Genomic DNA, 23250 nt, shown 5'->3' with positions numbered 1-23250 from the left:
GATTCTTCCTACCCATGAGCATGGAATGTTCTTCCATTTGTTTGTATCCTCTTTTATTTCCTTGAGCAGTGGTTTGTAGTTCTCCTTGAAGAGGTCTTTCACATCCCTTGTAAGTTGGATTCCTAGGTATTTTATTCTCTTTGAAGCAATTGTGAATGGGAGTTCACTCATGATTTGGCTCTCTGTTTGTCTGTTATTGATGTATAAGAATGCTTGTGATTTTTGCACATTGATTTTGTATCCTGAGACTTTGCTGAAGTTGCTTATCAGCTTAAGGAGATTTTGGGCTGAGACAATGGGGTTTTCTAGATATACAATCATGTCATCTGCAAACAGGGACAATTTGACTTCCTCTTTTCCTAATTGAATACCCTTGATTTCCTTCTCCTGCCTAATTGCCCTGGCCAGAACTTCCAACACTATGTTGAATAGAAGTGGTGAGAGAGGGCATCCCTGTCTTGTGCCAGTTTTCAAAGGGAATGCTTCCAGTTTTTGCCCATTCAGTATGATATTGGCTGTGGGTTTGTCATAAATAGCTCTTATTATTTTGAGATACATCCCATCAATTCCTAATTTATTGAGAGTTTTTAGCATGAAGGGTTGTTGAATTTTGTCAAAGGCCTTTTCTGCATCTATTGAGATAATCATGTGGTTTTTGTCTTTCGTTCTGTTTATATGCTGGATTACATTTATTGATTTGCGTATATTGAACCAGCCTTGCATCCCAGGGATGAAGCCCACTTGATCATGGTGGATAAGCTTTTTGATGTGCTGCTGGATTCTGTTTGCCAGTATTTTATTGAGGATTTTTGCATCAATGTTCATCAAGGATATTGGTCTAAAATTCTCTTTTTTTGTTGTGTCTCTGCCAGGCTTTGGTATCAGGATGATGCTGGCCTCATAAAATGAGTTAGGGAGGATTCCCTCTTTTTCTATTGATTGGAATAGTTTCAGAAGGAATGGTACCAGCTCCTCCTTATACCTCTGGTAGAATTCGGCTGTGAATCCATCTGGACCTGGACTTTTTTTGGTTGGTAAGCTATTGATTATTGCCACAATTTCAGCTCCTGTTATTGGTCTATTCAGAGATTCAACTTCTTCCTGGTTTAGTCTTGGGAGGGTGTATGTGTTGAGGAGTTTATCCATCTCTTCTAGATTTTCTAGTTTATTTGCATAGAGGTGTTTGTAATATTCTCTGATGGTAGTTTGTATTTCTGTGGGATCGGTGGTGATATCCCCTTTATCATTTTTTATTGCATCTATTCGATTCTTCTCTCTTTTTTTCTTTATTAATCTTGCTAGCGGTCTATCAATTTTGTAGCGGTCTATCAATTTTGTATTTGAATTGTTTCAACTTATGCTTGTTTATTGTGGCAATTATAAATATTTTTAATTTTCTTATTCATTCTAAAAATATTATTATTATTATTTGAGACGAAGTTTTGCTCTGTAGCCCAGGCAGGAGTGCAGTGGCATGATCTCAGCTCACTGCAACCTCCACCTCTCAGGTTCAAGCGATTCTCCTGACTCAGCCTCCCAAGTAGCTTAGATTATGGGTGCATGCCACCACACCTGGCTGACTTTTGTATTTTTAGTAGAGACGGGGTTTTACCATGTTGGCTAGACTGGTCTCAAACTCCTGACCTCAAGTGATCCACCGGCCTTGGCCTCCCAAAGTGTTGGGATTACAGGCATGAGCCACCACACCCAGCCCTACAAATCATATTTTAACACCTAGTTTTTTTCCAAGTGAGAACCTAGAAAGCCATATCAATTTGCTAAGGAATTTGGTCTTTATTCTGATTGCAGTGGGAGACTCCCCAAAAAATTTAATTTCAGAAGAAATACTAATTTCTCAGATTAGATAGATCCTTTCCTTAGATATGTAAGAGTGTGGAAGAAATGAGGTTGGGAGATGTTAACAAGGCTGAAAACAGATCAAATAGGAAATCATGGCTAAAATTCAGGCAGGATTTTATATAGGCCTGAATGAAGACAGAGGCACAGGAAATAGAAGTAAATGATTAAAATAAGTTAAAATAGTAGACACAGGAATTGAAAGAAAGGGAAGAATCTAAGACAAATCCTGGGCCTCTAATTTGAGTTGTTCTATGTACAACAAAGTTACATAGAAAAGAGTGTGGGAAAATGAGGTTGAACATCCCTTGTATAGTGTATGAAAAGAAAATTCCAATTCAATTATGTCTACATACCAAAAAAAAAAAGTAGAGAAAGAAATAGAAAACCCTGGGAAAATGGATATTCAGGAGTAACTAATCCCACCTTTAGAGTATTGACAGAGTGAAGAGCCCTCACTATGTTATTCTAAAGATTCAGTTATAAAGTATATAAATGCTTTTGGATACTGAATTAATGAATAAATAAGAAAGCAGCTTCACATTCCTACGGTTTTCAAAGTGACACATAGACATAGATATTGAGAAACTAAACTTAGTTCAGTGTTCCCCTTATTCTGACAAACATGAAGACTGATTTATGCAATTGTCCAATTAATTAATCATTGAAAAGACTTTTATTGACCACCTCCTATGTACTGGCACTATGTTAGAAAGATTTAATTTGGAAAAATTTGGTTAAAGTGCACAGAGGTTACTGTTTCATTAGGAGAATTATAACCCCTAAAGCCATGTATACTAACTAATATTCTTCATAAAAAGTATAGGCTGGGCACAGTGGCTCACGCCTGTAATCCCAGCACTTTGGGAGGCCTAGATGGCTGGATCACGAGGTCAGGAGATTAAGACCATCCTGGCTAACACGTTGAAACCCTGTCTGTACTAAAAATACAAAAAATTAGCTGAACATGGTGGCATGTGCCAGTAATCTCAGCTACTTGGGAGGCTGAGGCAGAAGAATCGCTTGAACCCAGGAGGTGGAAGTTGCAGTGAGCTGAGATCACACCTCTGCACTCCAGCATGGGTGACAGAGCGAGACTCCGTCTCAAAAAAAAAAAAAAAAAAAAAAAACACTATAATTTTATATTTAATGGAAATCAAATTCAAGTTTGGAAAGAGAAACAAAAGTATTTTGCAGATGTGAAGAAATGATAGATGACATTATTTATCTTCTGTGAATTAATATGTTGAAATGCCAGTAGTAAACATCTAATACATTGGTTAATAGCAAAGAATCTACAGCCAGCTGCCCTACCCAGATCTCAGCTCAACTGCTTTCTGTGCCTAGTTTCTCATCTGTTAAATGAGGATGACAGCTACCCAAAGGTTTTTATGAGGACCAAATTGCAGATCACTTAGAAGGGTGTCTGGTAAAGATAAGTGCTATAACAGGTAAAAAAAAAAAAAAAAGCATACTTGACAGTCTCTGGAGGCACTGTAAATATTCTAATGAATCCTGTGTGAATTTTAGCCACTATTATCCTGCACACCTGCACTTGGAAGTCTTCCTAATACCACATCCCTTGGTTCTCACTTACCACTTTTGATGTTACATTATTCTTACTTGAAAGCACATAAGCATGGCTCTTTCAGGACAATGGCTGAGCTTTTAACTGTGGCTCTTGGTCTCTCAGTTTAAAATTACTTTGGGACTGTGATTCCTTGAAATCAAATACAATTAGGTCTTATTCTCCTTCAAAATTTTATCGATATTATTCATTATTCTTGTTTCCCAAAGTCGACAACATAAGTCCCACAGGACTTAGCCCAGTAAGAAATCATTAGAAACTGTCCCAATAAGACACCAAAGAACCAGCATTCCCAAAACAATACACACAGGGTGAGCCTTTCAAAACATAAATCTCAACACCGAACAGAATCCAAAAGTGTCTTAAATTCAGGACTTAGTGTTTTGTTTTGTGATGCAGTGATTAGATGAATATATGTTCAACATAGTTTATTTAATATTTCAACCAGAGTTTTGTATTTCATTTGTATCTAGATTTCAAGAATAATTTGAAAGACAAGAACAAAATGTCTCAGAAGACGAAGTACTTCTCAATAGAAAAATAATTTACACTTAAGAATTTAGCAAAAAGTTACCATAACTCAGTACATTGCAAAACAAAAAGAACATTCTCTTATTCCCCTTGTTTCTTCACTTCACCTGTAATTGTTTGTGGTCCCCAGAGTTTTGTGTTGAGCTCTCCTTTCTTTCCCCTACCTTTATACTCTTTTCCTGAGCTATTTCTTCCATTTCTATTGTTTCAATCAATAAAACACAGCTAAGCTAATGTTCCCAGGTCCATATCTCTGGCTCGGGCTTCTCTCCTAGGCTCCGGAGCCACATGCTAGTCACCAAAGTTCCATTAAAATCTTAAACCTACGAAGGCCAAAGCTAATTTTTTTTTCTCTCCGCCTCCTTCCTCCCATCTGTTTCCACTATCATATTATATTTTCTGTCTTACTGAAATACATGATATTTCAATTCATGAATGAAAGTAGAGACGTGATGATTGTCTTTTACCCTTACTTCCAATCAGTAACCAAATTCATTCTTCCAGTCCAACTTTCACATCTGCAAGCATTAAACTGTTCATTCTCTCGCCACCAGAGCAGGGTCCATCCCTATTCCCCTGCCCAAAGCACAGCTTTTCTCTACCCTGTCACCAGGGCAATATTTCTAAGTTATAAATAGTCTCATTTTTCCTCTGGCAAAAATTTCTCAAAGCAATTTTACTTTACATTTAGCAAATAAGTCCCAGCTCCTAGGCATAGAGTTCACAACTTCCACAAACTGATCTCTGTCTATTTCTCCAGTCTTCTCTCTCATTATATGCTATGACAATTTTAACACAGGGATACAATATATTCATGATCATCCTTCCATTGAGAAGTGAGATCTTTGTGCTATCCACCCATCTCTTAGAGTCTGAGTGGGCTTGAAGCTGCTTTAACCACTAGAGCTACCATGTGAGAAGTATGATACCACTAAGGTTGCCATGCTGGAATGGCCATGTGAATTTCAGTTAAGCTGCTAGACCTGTGAGTGAAGAAGTTATGTTGAAAGTGGATTCTCTAACCACAGATATTCTGTCTCTCACCAGCTTGTAACATCCCCGCCATTCCATCCTTCTCCATTGCATGCCCTGGACATAGTGGAACAAGGACAAGCCATCCTCTTTATGCCTCGTCAGATTCCTTGGCTTACAAAATCCATGAGCATCATAAAATGGTTACTGTTTTGTGCCATTAGATTGTGGGATGCTTTCGTAAAGCAGCAATAGATACCCAGAACTCATTTCTACTTTAACTTTCTCCTCAGCCAAATAACTATCATTTCCTGAATGTGAAATGGCATTTCTTTTGTCAGTCCCTTCATATGTGCCCTTTCCTCTAACTTTGATCATTGAGCAACTTGTGCTTTGTTGAATTAATTAACATGTCTATTAAGCCATCTGCTTAAATATTTAGGTACTCTATAAGATTGTGGGTGATTTGAAGAGGAACATCACTTTATCTTAGCCACATATCTGATGTATCCCTTGGCTCATGGTGAGGGCCAATTTATTTGTGGAAAGGTCACATATGAACTTTCAAATCACCAGTGGAAAAGAACACACGGCTCTAATGTAACATATAAAGGATCAATAGCAACAAATCATCTTTCATTAAGCCATATGTTATGCATTGACTCTGCCCAAGTAGACAATGGCTGGTGCATCAAAACATAAAAATCAAGTAGAAAACAGTAATTTTTAAATAGACGTATTTAATACAAAAGTAGTTGAATAAACTATATTTATCAAAGCAAAATAGAATGTAAAGACAATCTTTCACATTACATCAGTTTTTATAACTCTTCATCTATATTAAGAAATTTTATAGAAAATCATTTTAGAATCATCCTTGTTTCTGGCCCCATCTATTTACCCTCAGTCTTGGAGTCACATAAACACATCACAAGAGAAGAAATCCCTATTCAGAATCCCTATATAGTGAGACATGTAGTACTCTTGATTCCCAAAGAAAGAGAAAAGCATGCTTAATTATGATATCACATTTGTTTTTTCTAAAAGCATCATTCACAAGGAAACAAAGAGGAATATAAAGAAACAAATCTCAGAGTATAAAATAAGGCATTTCTTGGGTTTGAGTTTTAGTGGGCATTTTTTACCTCCCAATTTTCTCTTCTATAATACAGTATTATGTTAAAAAGACAGAAATTATTTCCTTTCAAATTCACTGAAAATGCCTTGAGAAAAAAATTGGGAATAAAATACCCAAGATATACTATAATTAAATATATTTTTTAAAGTTTTATGCTAAGGAATTTTAGACAAAAGAACAAACTTTAAAGACAGTTAAAATACATTCACTAAGGGTTTTTAAGACTGAGATAGATGGAAATAAATTTCTTTATGTGTCCTATGATTGCTTGGGATAGAAATGAAACCATATACTCAGAATTAAGATTTAAAGAGCTCCTTAAACCAAATTCTTTCTTTAGTATAAAGACTTCTGCAGGATCCTTGTGAACTGCTATAAAATGATAACTAACATGCTATTAGCACTAAGAAAGAGAGAGATATTTAGCCACTTCTGCAAATATATCTTTGGTACCTCAAAACTATATGTGGTCCTCAAAAAATATTTAAGGCATTTTGCAAAAAGTGTGCTCACTGCAGAGTATATCATAAAATACGTTCTCCTTTTGCTAAGAGTTCACTGAAAACAGTTATTGCCTAATCCATAAATAAGTCAGAAACAGCTTTTATCCACATGTGTTTCTTTTTAGTAACCGGGTGGCTGAAATATCATCTGAATTGCATTTGGGACAGGTTACTGTGATAACTTATCCTATTAGTGAAATATGGTATGAAAATATGTTATAACCTCTGTCTTATCTTAAATTTCCACAGACAGTTAATAAGGCCACCTGCATGGTCTGCTTTTGTGAGATCTCAAAACAGTAACTAAAGAGGGAGAGGCCTGTGTAAGATATTACAGCATCAAAGTCTCTTGCTCTTTTAGGAATGTCAAACTTCAAGATAAAGGAGAATTCAGGAAATGAGGCTCATATTTCTTTTACAGTATCACCATAAATTAGATTTTCCACAATGCTGTTACTTACACATAGCTCAAAGTACTACGCTACAATGCTGTTCTGTGGATGTTTCCCATTTTCAATTTTTAGTTTGGAGTAAAATTACATCTCAATACATTCAGAGCTTCATTCCAAAAGTTCATTTGAACGCAACCACCTTTAAAAAATTGGAACTTGAATACTGGTAGAAAAAGTTATTTTGTCAAACTAAAAAATTAAACTAACTTAGGCAAAGACCACACAGATCAGTGAAAAATCAGATTATTTAATACTTCTAAATACTTAAAAAGCATTGTAGTCATCATAAAATATGTTAAATTATTTCTTAATACATATGTTCACGAAAATGACTTTTATTACATTTAAAAGATGAATATCTATAAAGTATGTGAAGATTTGTGAGAAAATCTAGTCTATCAAATCCTTATAATTGGGCTGCTCTCCATTTAATGCAAAGAAAATATAATCATCAATATAATCATAATCAAACCAGCCCAATTGTCCCATAGAACTGACGTTTATGGTTTCTTTTGAATAAACATAGAAATTGACCCCTCCAGTCTTAAAACTTGAGAAACTTACGGTTGTCTTATCTGGGTTTTTTCCTCGGGAAACCAACCATCAGGCATCCCAAATAGTGTCAAGGAACTGAAACTTATCAGATAATTATATCTGGACAATAAGACGCCAGGCCCCTCATCTGTCATGATTGCTTAACTGACCACCTGCTTCCTGTTGACCAACTCCTCTTCCTTATCCCTCCCTAATTCCTGTTTTCCCACACATAGTTACATTTCTTCCTTGCCATATAAACCCCTAATTTTAGTTGGATTTGAGTCTGGTATCCCTTCTCCTCAGCTGCAGCACCCAGTTAAAGCCTTCTTCTCTGGCAACACTCGTTCTCTCAGTAAGTGGCTTTCTGTGTAGTGCACAGCAGGACCTAGACCAAATCTCTGGCATTTCAGTAACAATATTAGTAAGCAGTGACTGGGGTCACAAAACATCTCTGATGGGTGAGCATTGGTCTAGAGCCTGCCACACAGCAGAAAGAGAAGGCTTTTTTATTTTTTTCTTTTCACATCTTATGAGACTGAGAGATCAATCAGAAAAAGGGAGGCACTTGGGATGGTCAGAAGTAGAAGCATAGAAAAGGGAATATAAAGAGGTGTATGTTGAAAGTGTGCCCTTGACTAATGGTTAAAGTCTCATAAGCAAGACTAAGTTGCTGAAACATGCAAATCCCCTAAATCTAATTCCATGCTTGCCAAGTTATCTCCTGACTTTCCATGTAGACTTGGATACAGAAAAATAATCTAATGATCATTCTGACATAATTATTATAGCTTTTTTATTTTTAGTGTATTTTTTTCTTTTTCTATATAGATATATTTTTCAGAGGAGGAATCTCTGTGCCCAGGCTGGAATGCAGTGGTGCAATTATGGCTCACTGCAGCCTTGACGTCTTAGTTTCAAGCCATCCTCCCACCTCAACCTCCCAAGTAACCAGGACAGCAGGCACACACCACCACTTCTGGCTATCTTTTTTTTTTTTTGTATTGTATTTTTTGTAGAGAGCAGGTCTCACAGTGTTGACCAGGCTGGTCTGGAACTCCTGACCTCAGGTGATCTCCTGCCTTGGCCTCTCAAAGTTCTGGGATTACAGGAATGAGCTATCATGCTCAGACAATTATGATTTTTGAGACAGTTGCAGTTTTTATTATAAGTCAGTAATTTTTCAAATTTGAAATTTGAAAAATTACTGACTTATAATGGAAAAAAGGTCCATAATTATTAATATGTTTTCTAGTGAAAACTAACCTCAACTTTTTGAGGCTGAAGCTCTTGAATGTATTGAGATGTAATTTTACTCCATATTGAAAATTGTAATTAATAAAGTCAATAGTTATTTTGTTTAATATCTTATTAGACTGAGAGATCAATCAGAAAGAGAGGGGCATTTGGGATGGTCAGAAGTAGAAACATAGAAAAGGGATTATAAAAAGTTAATAGTTATTGACTTTATTAATTATAATTTTAAAAATTTATTCAAAATTATAAATATTGACCTTATTAATCTGCTTTTTTATAAAGACTAACCTCAAAAAATTGAGATGAGGTTAGTATTTAGTAGAAAATAGATGAATAAATTCAATAGCTATTGACTTTAATAAGTTTTGAAAATTTTTGAAAATTTTTAATAAATTTTAACTTTTTGATGTTAGTCTTTAGTAGAAAAGATTAATAAATAATTTCATATAGTATAAAATTGCAAATGAAATAGTTACATATATAATCAGTGCTCTATTCGAGAAGAAAGTGGCTCATACATGCCAAATACGTAGTACCTGTGGTTAGAATCAAATTTCTAGTGTTTGATAGAAAATATCTAACTAGGCTGTCAAAATGTCCTGTTATAAAATTTTAAATAAATTAATCACAAATTAGTTAACATGAGTTACAGCTCTATTATAATAACATTTCATATCTTAAAAAATATTTCATAGGACAAATAATGGCTCATCATTGTTTTTATCTACATATTTATGGCAAAAAGTGTGTCTTAAGTTCTTAAATTAAGAGTTAGTCTCATACTTTCAAATGTATTTATATTCTCACAATTCTTTTAGAAAGATAAAATACAATTATGATGTTTTATTTTATACCTAGAAAATTAAGTTTAATTGATTCTGACTTAGTTAAGAAAAGTAAAACTAAGAAAAAATTTTTTACAAACAAAATTAAACCAAAACCAATGATCTGAACATAAGAAGCATTTTAAACTATAATAACTGAATAATCCCGGAAAAAAGGCACTGGCATACAGTGATCCCTTGTTAACTTGGGCTGAGCTCCCCAAACTATCATAAAATGAGCTCTGGCCCTAATTCAAATTATCTACTATTTTATGCATCAATTCAAACAAATATCAACTTTTACTAGACTTTCAGACAGGCCTTAACTAGGGAAGAATCAGAGTATATTACTTGATTCTGAAAAAAAAAATATATATATATATATAATAGCTCCTATCTAAACACTCTATTGATTCTCAACTTTTAGAATCAACCTATACTAAAAGCATGGCAGAATCAGGTACGTGTACAAAATAGATTAACCATATGAACATTGGTAACAAAAAAATAAAAGTGCCGATAACAGAGATTGGAAATTGTTAGTGGATGGAGGAGAACCAAATCGTAGTTTTAATATCCAGGTTTTACAAAATCGAACACCAAAAGATACTCTACAGGTGATTGAAAAAGAAATAAAGCTGTTATTCCATTATATAAAGGTACAAAGTTAACCAATAAAAGAACTAAAGATAGTGGAGTATAACTATGTTAGTAACACTCCTAGAAAGACCTGCCTATATTTGCTATCTCTTTTTTTAATTGACACATACAAATTGTATATCTCTCTCTGTAATTCCTCCCTCTCATTCTCTTTTGTGCAGATTCCAATCAAGTTAACATAGCAACTACTTCACTGAAAGAGCTCTCATCAAAGTCTCCAGTGCAAAAGCGGTAAGTCAGTTCTCAGTCCCCATCCTATTTACATGCAACATTTCATGTAGTTGACATTCTGTAAATAACGGATAGAAACACAAATTCTGTACTAGATTGCCTTGATCCAATATACAGCCTAGTCTCTGTGAAATTGTGCAATTTAATTGATCTTTCCATTTTCCGTTTCCTTATGTCAAAATTAATATTAAGAATACAGTACAGGCCGGGTGTGGTGGCTCACGCCTGTAATCCCAGCACTTTGGGAGGCCGAGGCGGGCAGATCATAAGGTCAAGATCGAGACCATCCTGGACAACATGGTGAAACCCCATCTCTTCTAAAAACACAAAAATTAGCCAGGTGTGGTAGTGTGTGCCTGTAGTACCAGCTACTCGGGAGGCTGAGGCAGGAGAATCGCTTGAACCTGGGAGGCGGGGGTTGCAGTGATCCGAGCCGAGATCACGCCTCTGCACTCCAGCCTGGTGACAGAGTAAGACTCCGTCTCAAAAAAAAAAGAAGCCGAGATCACGCCTCTGCACTCCAGCCTGGTGACAGAGTAAGACTCCGTCTCAAAAAAAAAAGAAAGAAAGAAAGAATACAGTATATACATCATAGGATTGTCGTAAGGATTGAGACAGTAAATGTGTGTATAAACTATTTAGAATGGTTCAGAAGGGCTCCATGTAAGTTATGACTATTGATCTGTCTCTCCATTGAACACTTTCTGCACCTGCTTTCCAGGACATCAAGTTCTACTTTTCTTCCTACGTTACAGGCAAACTCTTTTTTGTCTCCTCTATCAGGTCTTGCCATCTCCTTGATCTCTAAATATTGGTAAGCTCCTGATCCAAGGCCTCAGTTATCTTCTTCATCTATGTACAGATTTTGGTACATAATCATGTCTAGCCTCATAGCTTTTTATTGTTGCTCTCTGCTTATTTTTCCATGATTTTTATCTATAGGCTCCATCTGTCCCTTAAACCCCAGTCTTGCAATTCCAATGGCCTCCTCAGTATTTTGGATATATCTCATATATATTTCAAAGCTCACATGGCAATAAGTGAATATCTGACCTTCTCCCTACCAAACCTTTCCTCATAATTTTTTTCTTCATTTCAGCAAATGGAAACTCCATCTTTCCAACAGCTAATACTACATCGATAATGTACAGTCTCACCTTTATAGCCTCCTTATCCATGCTAGAGTTTCCTTTCTGTTTACCAATTTCATTACAAGTCTATTAGTTTCTTCTGACACTACCTTCAAAACACATTTGGCATTTAACTTCCCCTCTGCACTTTCAACATGATAGCCCGAGCTTTTTCCATGACTTCTTGCTACCACCTTTTCCCTACTACACCCTATTTTCAACACAGCAGCCAATGTGACCACTTCATTTATATGCCTGTTTATGTTCCTCATGGCACATAGTATCTTCCCCTCTCTCCAGGAGTAAAAGCCAAAGTCTTTACAATGGCAACAGGGCCATACTAATTCTTATGTTTCTTTGAATTATATCCTACTCTTCTTCTGCCTCTTTCCCTCTGATCCAGTGCAACTGGGATAGATGTTTTCTCTTCTTGAAGAAAACCAGACAGGCTCTTAATTCAAGGTCTAAGAGCATTTCTTCTCTCAGCCTGAAACACTGCCCTGAGATATTCACCGACAACATTCTGTCATTTTCTTTGTTTAGTGTCATCATCTGAATGAGGACTTTCCTCGGTGCTCATTAAATTTAAATTAGCAAAAAATTGTTCCCACACATCTGATTTGCCCTTTTCTGATTTATTTTTCTCCGTCATCAGCTGTCAAATTACTGGTAAATATTTTAATTAATTTTGTATTATCTCCAATCACTAGAATGAAAGCTTCAAGAGAGCAAAGATTTTTTAATCTCTTTTGTCTTCTGCATATCTCCAGTGACTAGAAGATTGTCTAGAACATACTACGTGCTTAATAAAAGTTTGTAGAATCAATTAATGAAGGTGGAGAGAAATAGAGAAGTGTGAATCCAATGAAAATGGTCAAATTGATGAATAGAAACTAGTGGTAGGAGCATTCTATTTAGCTATATGGAAGTAACCAATAAAAAAAATCTAAACCAATTAAAGGGGTTATTCTGCTTATTTAGACTGGGCATACAAAGGACTGAGCATTATTCAGCTATTTTATTGGAAATATGATTACTTTAAATTATTTTCCTATATTTAATTAAACTTAGTGGAATGGGCAGACTTGATTAGAGAAAGAGAGAAAAGAGAGAACAGTAATGGGGTTGACTTAAGGTTTTTAATGCAGGTCAACGTATTTTATGGCACATGTGATATGATCTTCAAGTGAAAGAAGGGAAGATGGAAATAGCTGGTTTGAGTGTCTATTATATGCTGTGTTATGCTAAGTAAGCATTTTATACATAAACCATTTCATCTGGTCTCCTCAACACCCTTATGAGAAAGTTGACACCATTCCAATATTAGAGGAAGAACACTGGGATTTGAGCAGGTTAAAATCACTTGACCATGCCACTCTGCTGGGACTTGGCAAGAAGGACTCCAACCCATACTTGCTTGACTCTGAAATAACCAACACAGCAAGATGTTTAATCTTCACCCACATAAAATACATCCAAGAATACTGACATAGCATCTGGGAATGATGGCTCATGCCTATAATCCCAGCACTGTGGGAGGCTGAGGCGGGCAGATCATCTGAGGCTAGGAGTTTGAGACCACCATGGCCAACATGGTGAAACCATGTCTCCACAAAAAATACAAAAATAAAAATAATAAACAGCTGGCCGTGGTGGTGGGCACCTGTAATCCCAGCTACTAGGGAGGCTGAGGCAGGAGAATGGCTTGAACTAGGGAGGCAGAGGTTGCAGTGAGCTAAGACTGGGCCACTGCACTCCAGCCTGGGTGACAGAGCGAGATTCTATCTCAAAACAAAACAAAACAAAACAACAAAAATACTGATATAGATAAAATCTAATTTTATATTACATATATTTAAATTTTAAAAAATTGATTACTTGGTTAATCAAGTCTTTATCACTCCAAATATAGCCAAATATTTTCTTGTAATGAATTTAAGAAACTTAAAATATGAGTCTCACCTTTACTATCATATAATTTTCATCTATAACAACCGAAACACCAGTGTTAGAACATAACAAAAGTGTGTGCACATGCACACACAAACTTTCTCTTAATATTACATAGTCTTGGTTTCCAAATGCAGTCAGTTAAGAATAATTTCTTTCTCTTCAATTATTTCTCTCTAGAGATAAAAAAATCCTGCTTTAAATAAAGATTTTATAAATATCCCTCTTCTTTTCTGTTTTTGTTTTATTTAAAGTTTAATCGATTAACTGACTTTTTTTAAAGAGCACACTATAGGCCACAACACAGAACTGAGTTAGGCAACTAATTGAAGCCAGGTTCACAAGGGCTTAAATTACTAAGCCTTCCTGTCATCTTAAATTAAACTTCCTTATATACTTCTCAAGATTTATAACCTTTGGCCAAAAAGCTGTAAACCGTCCCAGTTTCAGGGTGAATCTCCCAGAAGGAGATAATGTTTCCTGCAAAAGATACCCTGGAAGGCAAATGTCCTCTATGGTAAGAGGGTTCCAAAAGCAATGTGTGTGGTAGGGGTCACAGGAACCTTGGAAAGGGGCTGCAAGGGAACAGACAAGCCATTCAGAAAACATGTACCCGGGGATTTCACAGTTTAACTTGTGAGTCCTGTAGGAGCACATTGATCTTAACTGAAAGCGGACACATTCTTGATTTGCTCCTACAAAATCAAAAGCAAAAGGACATATGATCATCTGCAGAGATCATAAACTTTCAAGTTTCCAAAATAATTTTTTTTAATTCAGAAAGATTTATCACCACTGGTTTTGCCACCTCTGTCATCTATCTATGTAATCTCTTACCTCTACTTTCACATTCAATTTTCTTCTTTTTACATGTTTTAATTGTATACTACATAAACTATTCATGTGATTTAATAACCACTATCTGTGAGTTTGTAAAATTCGTCAACTATTTGATAACAGGAAGGAAAATCATTTAATAATCTGTTCAAAAATTAAGATAAAAGTATGTACTTTAAGAAAAATCACATCTTTTAAAAAAGCTTTTAGCAAATAAAAAAATTTATCTTTTACATGTACTATCATCCTAACACCTTGTATATAACCAGGTCAGTACATAAGAAAAATTAAATTTCATTTTATATTTTTTTCACTGTAATGTTTTTACCAGATATTCTTAGGAAAATCATGCATTCATTTACTGAGTGTTGTTGGCTGGTATGTGCTAGGTACTGCTTAGGGTTGAAATAGAATTTTCTTTTAGCTTTCCTGCCAACTAGAACTCTAATTGTCAAAATGCAACATATGAAAAAGTAAGGTTCACAGAAATAGCCTAGGATGAAAATGAATTTTATAAATTTTAAAATTATAGGATTTATTTTTACATTGTTTCCTAGAATAAGAAATAGGATTTCCTTCATCTCCCAATTAATGCCTGTGGAAAATAACTATGATACCAACCTTTATATATGATTTTTTAGCATTTTATATTAAAACACTTCTCATATTTCCCCTCTTGGTTGGAGAGAAGAATTTTTATCTACCTTTTTCAAAATAAAAAGAAAATTAAGAAATACAAAATGAACTAGTTTTATTTCATATATTAAATAAATGCAAATAAGATGCTTAATGTTTTGGAATATAGCGAGATATTGAATCTTTACCCACATAAAGTCCATCAAAAAATACTGACATAGATAAAATCTAATTTTTATATCAAATATATTTAAATTTTAAAGAATTGATTACTTGGTTAATCAAGTCTTTATCACTCCAAATAAGCCAAATTATTCGTTGTAATGAATTTAAGAAACTTAAAATCTGAATCCCACCTTTACTTTAATACAGATCCAAGTCCTGGCAGTCTGATTCCAGAGGTAAACTCTTAATAATTAGAGCTCTAGGTGCCACTTGAGCAGGACACACATGCATGCATACTTGTGCACACATATACACTCAAGCTCACATATAGCACATGACTCATGCACCTATAGATACATACACTCAAAGGTGGAGAGGGAGCTGAGAGAGCAGGAGAGCAGAATTTGTTACGCTATTCTTTCCTCTTGGTCCATGTTTTATTTTTTTCTCCTGTATATTTCACTTGTTAACCATTAAATCCAAATTTCTGCTTAAATGAAAGCTATTCAACTTGAGGAAAAACATCTGGAGTTTTTTTCAAAATAGCAAAATCAAATTAAAAATTATTAATGTATAAAATAAATGTTGTGGAAATATGTAGAATTATGCCAATTTACTTTAAACAAAGAGAGTAAAACAGAAACACTTTCACTGAACTGAAACAATGTGCCCTAAGAAATGTTTATTAATCTACAGAGAAAAATATAAGAACATTTTCTGGCCAAATATCCAGAAAAGTATAGCAAGTTGACATTTAAACTATTTACTTGGAAAGAACTTTGAAATCAATAGAAAGGCATCATAAATCATGATTTATGACTCACACCTCCAGCAAATGAAGATAAATTTGTCACTAGGAATTTTTCTGCATTAATTATCTTGGTTCTAACACATAGATACTACATTACATTCCTATGTATATTATCATTATGGCCTTTTGAAAAATGCTTTAAAATATTGATTGCTACATGTAAGTCCACATAAATTCTAATTTATATATTAATGTGATACACTAAATCTATATGAATAAAAATAAGTATTAATGTCTTAAATATCATATCCTTTAAAACATGTAAAAATTCTCTAAAAGTAAGACTATTGAAAGTAAGACTTGAACTCTTCTATATTAGTGTCCTGAATACTACTTTTAGTAAAGCTGTTACTCCATAAACATTTATTAAATTATATATCAATTCAAAAAGTAATTAAATCCAATTTAGCAGAGAAAATTTTGCTAAAAGTCTACCACAGCCTTAAAGGACACTGTTGAAAAGAATACTTTTCATAAACTTGTAATGAAAAATTGAGACATCCTTCCACAAAAAAGTATAAAAACCATGAGTATTATACATGGCTTTATATTTTAAACTACCCCATAGTTTCACAACAGCCATGTATATCCAGCAAGAAGAGTAGGAAAAGAAACAATTTCCTAAAAGGGTCATAACTACCAAGAAATTCTGGGCAAGAAATTCTAGACAATAAATTTCCCATGGAAGATACAGAAAAAGAGTGAGGTAAAGCAATGTCAAATGATATTCCATATCACTCCCAGAGTCAACATGCTTTATGTAAAATAATTTTATTTCCTTTATTTTTTCCTCTACTATTATTGTGTCTTCTTTATTTAAGTTGCTTAAACCAAACTCTAGTAAATATTATTTCTGGCACTTTTCATAATCCATCTCTTTGTTCCAACCATCCACACACAAAAAATAATAATACATACAACACAATGTCATCCACTTTTTTCTTCTCTATGCTTACAAAAATCCAAGAAACTTATCCTATAGAGATTTATTTTCCACTATGAGTCTTGTACAGTCTCACTTGATATAACCAAAAGCCAAGATGAGCTTAAAGAGCAGTCAAATATCTGCATTATTTTATAATAAAAAATATCCCTCATCACTTCATAAGCTTTATATTATATGCTATGTTTTTATTAAAACTATAGCTTTTTTTAAATTCATTTAAAAATTCACTGATGAGTGAAAATCTTCCAAAGGGAACAGAATTTACATGGTTGTATAGAGAAATAAATATTGTTTATTATGGAGTAACAAACAAGGTCCATATGAGGGTTGGTTGATAGATGAAAGAGAGGTGATTTCTGAACAGTTGAACAACTGACCGTAAGTGGGGGGTGGTTCATAAATGTATTTTGGAACATTATTTTAATTGTTTGAGTCATTTCTAATTACCAAACTCAAGGTTAACTGAATGTTAGTAGGTTTCAAGCTTGACTTCTAAGGTGGACAAAGTTAAATATTTACATTTGTTGAAAAGTGTTTATATTTTCAAAGACGATGAAAGGGATTTTCATATCCTCTGTCCTCAAGAAAAATAATCATAACTATTTATGTAATAGAACTAACTAACCAATACCCCAGTCATTGTTCAGGAACAAATATAGTAGTTTGCATGGAAGTTAAGTGAAACTTCATTCTGTGATCATTTATTTTGATATGTAAACTATGTTAGACTATAGTCTAAGTTATTCCTTCAAATACTAATCTAGTTGTTGCTATGTAGATATTTTAAGGATGTAATAAAAGTCTATAATCGATTGACTTTCAGTAAAGTTTATTTTAGATAATCTGGGTGATCTTGATTCAACTAGTTGAAAGAAAGTTCTTTTGTTTGTTTGTTTGTTTGTTTTAGATGGAGTCTCGCTCTGTCACCCAGGCTGGATCTTGGCTCACTGCAACCTCTGCCTTCCGGGTTCAAGCAATTCTCTGCCTCAGCCTCCAGAGTTGCTGGGATTACACGCGCCTGTCACCACGCCTGGCTACTTTTTGTATTTTTCATAGAGACGGGGTTTCACCATCTTGGCCAGGCTGGTCTTGAACTCCTGACCTTGTGATACATCCACCTCGGCCTCCCAAAGTGCTGGGAACACAGGCTTGAGCCATCGTCCTTGGCCGAAAGTTTTGCTTTTCAAAAGCAGAACTGAGGCTTCCTTGAGAGGACAAATTCTACCTGTGTACTGCAATTTCAGTTCATGACAAGAGTTCTAGCCTGCCCTCCCAGCTGGGCTGCTCTTCAGATTTCATACTTGCCTAACCAGTATGCTCGATCATGCTAAACCAATTCTTCACAAGTCTCTTGTTATATATCGTTTACTTGCTTGACTCCTCTAGTTGAACACTGACTGATACAATTCTTTATTGGAAAAATAATAATAATGGAAGAGAAAAGGAAGTTGCCATGATTGGGGAGCACTCCACCCAGGCTGTGTCTACATATGCCAAAAGACTCAAGCCAGACAAATAATACATGTATGTGCATACACACACACACACACACACATGCACGCACACACACACATCAAAAACACTATGTTCCCAAACTTCAAACTCCTATGTTTAACAGACCTGAAATTTCTGACAGACATAATTAATCAAAAATATCAATGAAAGATAACTACATGACAGGAGACTAGGACTTAATAGCACATTCTAAATACTAAAGTCATTTGTAGAATAAAGTAGCCATGCCACATTACTTACACCAAAGACATTTCACAGTGTGATACAGAACAACAATCTTTAGAAAGCAAACAAAATATGTCACCCAAAAGATGATAGATGTTGCTTGACCAAGCAAAAGAAGAGTGGTTTTAGTTTCTATTACACAAGTCAAATAATCCCATCACACTGATACAAGTACATGAGTACGTTTTTCAAACTCGTGGACAATAATTTGTTAAAAACAAGTTGTATCTCCACAAACTAATTGGAAACACATTCCCTACTTCCTTTCCTTACCTGGACTGCATATCTTGTTGGGTTTTGGCCTGGCTGGCTTCCGATGGAGGGGAAGCGTGAGTAACTCGCTGCTGAAGTTCCACCAAGGACTGGTAGTACTGTTGTTGATGGTGTTGTTGCTGCTTGTAGCGAGATAAACTGAAAAACAACCCTAGAATGGCCTTTAAGTTTCCATTTCTTATTTCTGTATGAAATGAAAAATACAAAAAAAATCATATGTATTCAATGTCCTTTTTAACAAATTCTAGATGCAATCCTCTCGAAATAAATCTATGAAGATAGAGATACAACTTAATCCTCTCAGTCACAGTTGAATCACAAACAAACCTGAATTTCTGAAACATGTTAACATTTCCAAATAACTTGGAATTTCAGGGAGAGAATAAAAGGATGGGGTAAAAAGAACAAAGCACACTCAGAAGTGACATTCTTTGCTGACCTTGAACTACAATTTTTCTCATTAGTTGCTTCTTAGAAATAAATGAGCTCTCTCTTGTGCTAACCATTTGATTTAGCATGTTGATTCCCTCACAAATATACACAGCTGTTGCCAGCATAGCAGCGGCTACGAACTGGAGAAAGAAAGCCACTTAAATGTTGGTTGTCCTGCATTTATAAATATTGATGATGTGGGTGCACCTCATAATACCAACTGGATTTGTTGCAATCAACTTTCTTTCTAAATCACCCACTCACCAACTCATGTATACATATTTATGTATGTATATATCCTCCGAATATATATCCATATATATAAAAATAAATGTGTGTATGTATATCTTCCAAAAGCAGACATAATATCAATTTTTAATGTTCCAATTATTTTATTTTTAATTTATGTTATATATTAATAAATAATGAGGATTAGCTTACATCAGATAGCCTAATTGAATAAGCAGAAATCCTTGTTCTAACAGATGAAGTTCCTGTGTAAGATTTTCAAATATTCAATAAAAAAATTCAGTTCACAATGTAGGCTACACATAAGCCTACATTTTTCTCCTGTAGTTATAACTTAAAAAAAAAATAGGAAAAGAGAAGGAAGTAAAGCTTGAAAATAAGCTACACAACCTGTAATCATATTTTAAATAAAACTTGCTGTTAGCAATAAAATACATTCTCCTCTGAGATCAAGATTTTATGTCCCCTTTTGGAGTTTAGGAAAATTAACTGACTCTTTGGATTTCTTGCTCTCTGATGGTTTATCATATAACTCAAACTATGCAGTAAAATAATTAATATGAAATGACCCTCTGAGTTGTTCTATTTTCCCCCCAAACAATTCTCATAGTTTTCATCATATTGAAGAGTTGGCTTCATCAATCTGAGGCTACAGTGAGAGAGTGTTAATTTTGTCCTATAAACCTGAAATATTTTGTTTAAAGAGTTTTTAAAAAATTATTGTTTCATTATTTTGCATGTTTAATTAATTTAGAGAGTAAATTTTGAGCATTCATATATATTTTAAAGATGAATGAAAATCCATAGGCTTATATTAATAAAGGTTTTCATTAGGAAGAGACTTAAAAAGTGAATAAATGGCAGCATTTCTAGCCTGTAACTACTTAGCAACATATTATCCTGGGGAATTTTACTCAAATGTTATTCTAAGTTACAGAACTACCAGTTAGGTTTGAACCTAAGCTTCTTGGTCATTAAATGTGTAATTTAATTATATATCATAACATGCAAATATAAAAGAAATTTAAATATCAGTGTTCTCAAGTATGGCAAATTTTATCTTAAGTGTGGCAAGCTTTTGCAAACTTTTGCCACATTTGTAAGTGAAAGTAAAATAAACTCAGAAAAAGATCAATGTCAAAATTTGTTCAAGTTTTCCCCATTTTGCTGTCTTTCAATTTTAGTGATGATCTTTTGAATCTTTAATGATTTAAAACATTTATATATAACAGTGATTAATGCTGTTAGTTCTAATTATTTAAGACTTCATAGTGACTTATTTAAACTTACCAACTATTTTGACTATTTCTACCAACTTGAATATATTATAGAAATGTTATTGATAAAATAATATTTTAAGACTTAATTAAAATATTTTACCAGTATTTATGTCCATCCAACATTTATCTAATTATCTATTAATCTACTTAAGAAATCTAATTATACTATAAACTAATAATAACATAAAGATTTTTTTTGATTCACTCCTCTCCCATATAGTTGGTTATGAAAAGAACAGTTCTGGCAAAATATGGAGAACATTTAAATACTTAAAGCACATATTAATAACCATTATGTTTATGTTTCAGTTCTCTTGAAGACTTCACCAATTTCCTTTATCATATTAAGGAGCCGTATACTCCAATGTTATATTTCTTACATTATAAAAAATAATTTAAAAACATTGATGCCATTTGTGACAATTCAGTCATTCTTTTTCTTACCTTCGGCAGATAGACCTTGAACATTTACCCCTCTGGCTGCTAGAAAACTAAGGCAGACATCAACATTTTCAATCTGCAACATGAAAAGCAGTGAAAAAGCAACTTAGAGGATTATATTTTAACAAATACATGTGCCAAAATGAAACCAGAAAGAACGATAAAGAATGAATAGTTTACATTCATTTCATACTAGAAGTCTTAACAAGAGTTTAACTAGAATTATTTTGGCTAATTGCAGAATGAATATAAAGCTTTCATTGTCCAGCTGGTACTTACAAACAATTCATAAAGGCTTGATAAAGAATGGCATTCTTGCAGATTAGCAACCCACCTACTTAACATAAAACTGGATCTTGTATTTTGCAAATAAGTCCCAGTGAAAGCATCCATACAGACTGAGATTGTTGCATGTGTGAGTCTTAGAATGTTAGGATGTGGGTAATTTAGATTCAACCAGCAGTATTTGTTAAGTACGTCAAAAGATAGATAGATGGAGACAGGTTTGATACAATATGAAAATGAAGCATATTTTCATCCTAAACGTAGCAAATACTTATTTCAAAAATTATATTTGTATTTCTAGAGGTGAATAATCTACTGATTAAATATAGGTATTGTCTTTGCTATTTTAAAAGGGTGATTCCCATGGCACTTTTTGTTTGTGTTTTTGATTTTGAGACAGAATGTTGCTCCATCACACAGGCTGGAGAGCAGTGGCGCGATCTTGGCTCACTACAACCTCGCTCTCTCGGGTTTAAGCGATTCTCCGGCCTCACTCTCCCAAGTAGCTGGGACTACAGGCGCACGCCATCACGCCCAGCTAATTTTTTATATTTTTATAGAGAGGGGTTTTGCCATGTTGGCCAGACTGGTCTCGAACTACTGACCTCAAGTGATCCACCCACCTTGGCCTCCCAAAGTTTTAGGATTACAGGCGTGAGCCACCATGCCAGGCCCCATGGCTTTTAAATGATTGGTTTCAATATGATTACCAGATTGTAATCATTTAGGGTGAGAAGAAAAAAAATAAATAAAAATTTGATCATGACATTATATAGCAGTGACACAGCTAAGATTCGTAAGAGCATAGAAAGCTAAAAAGTTCCAGTTCTTTGTGATCCATCTCCCTGGATTTGGGGGTATTCTATAAATCTTTAGATTCTACAATAAAGAAGAGATTTAAAATTAATATCTTGGCAAGGTCCTATTGTCTGTCTTACTAAATTCTCATCGAAAGCTATGCATGAGGACGCACAGAGTTCTGCCAATGTCCTCCCTAGCTTAGCTTCATAGCAAGGTCAAAATGTCTCTTAAAGAAAATGAAAAGAAAAAAATCCTTATAAAATAGAGAAACTATTTACGTTCCTTTAAAATAGTAATTTTGTACAAAAATTGATAATATACAATGATATGCTTTTTGCATAAAAATGACCACAGCCAAGATATACTCATTTATTTTGAGGAAAAAAAAATTTTATGTTAATTAACTTCAAAGTAAGTTTTACTGAAATTATTCTACTGAATAAATAATAGAGTTGAAGATGCTGAATACAACATAATATAATAAATCTTATTGTACTGCAGATCACCATCTGAATATCCAATGAGGCGATAGTGCTGAAACATATATTAATTCTTTCCTTTCTTCATATTTCATTCTGCTGCTAGCTATAAGATCATATAAGAAAGGAAAAGAGGAGGAACAATAACAAGAAATGAGACAAATTCGATGTTCTCTATCCATCCACAGTATTCTTGCAAATGTATTTCTTTCAGATCCATTAAAAATTAGTAAAAGAAAGATGCCAAA

General features: G+C 34.2%; 1 protein-coding gene across 11 annotated transcripts in view; it reads right to left on the bottom strand.

Moving 5' to 3' along the window:
* NAV3 (neuron navigator 3) overlaps positions 1-23250 on the bottom strand; it is a 924032-nt gene that overhangs the window by 235820 nt on the left and 664962 nt on the right. For all 11 annotated transcript variants that reach the window (XM_024256848.3, XM_063712200.1, XM_024256849.3 and 8 more), the window contains 2 exons: positions 21441-21513; positions 19036-19219 (listed from right to left, as the gene is read on the bottom strand). In XM_024256848.3, the coding sequence (XP_024112616.2) occupies positions 19036-19219; positions 21441-21513 (257 nt within the window). The remainder of the gene's footprint in view (positions 1-19035; positions 19220-21440; positions 21514-23250) is intronic.

Source organism: Pongo abelii, chromosome 10 (assembly GCF_028885655.2).
Source record: "Pongo abelii isolate AG06213 chromosome 10, NHGRI_mPonAbe1-v2.0_pri, whole genome shotgun sequence".
NCBI classification, from domain to species: domain Eukaryota; kingdom Metazoa; phylum Chordata; class Mammalia; order Primates; family Hominidae; genus Pongo; species Pongo abelii.
This window is presented reverse-complemented; position numbering and strand designations above follow the sequence as displayed.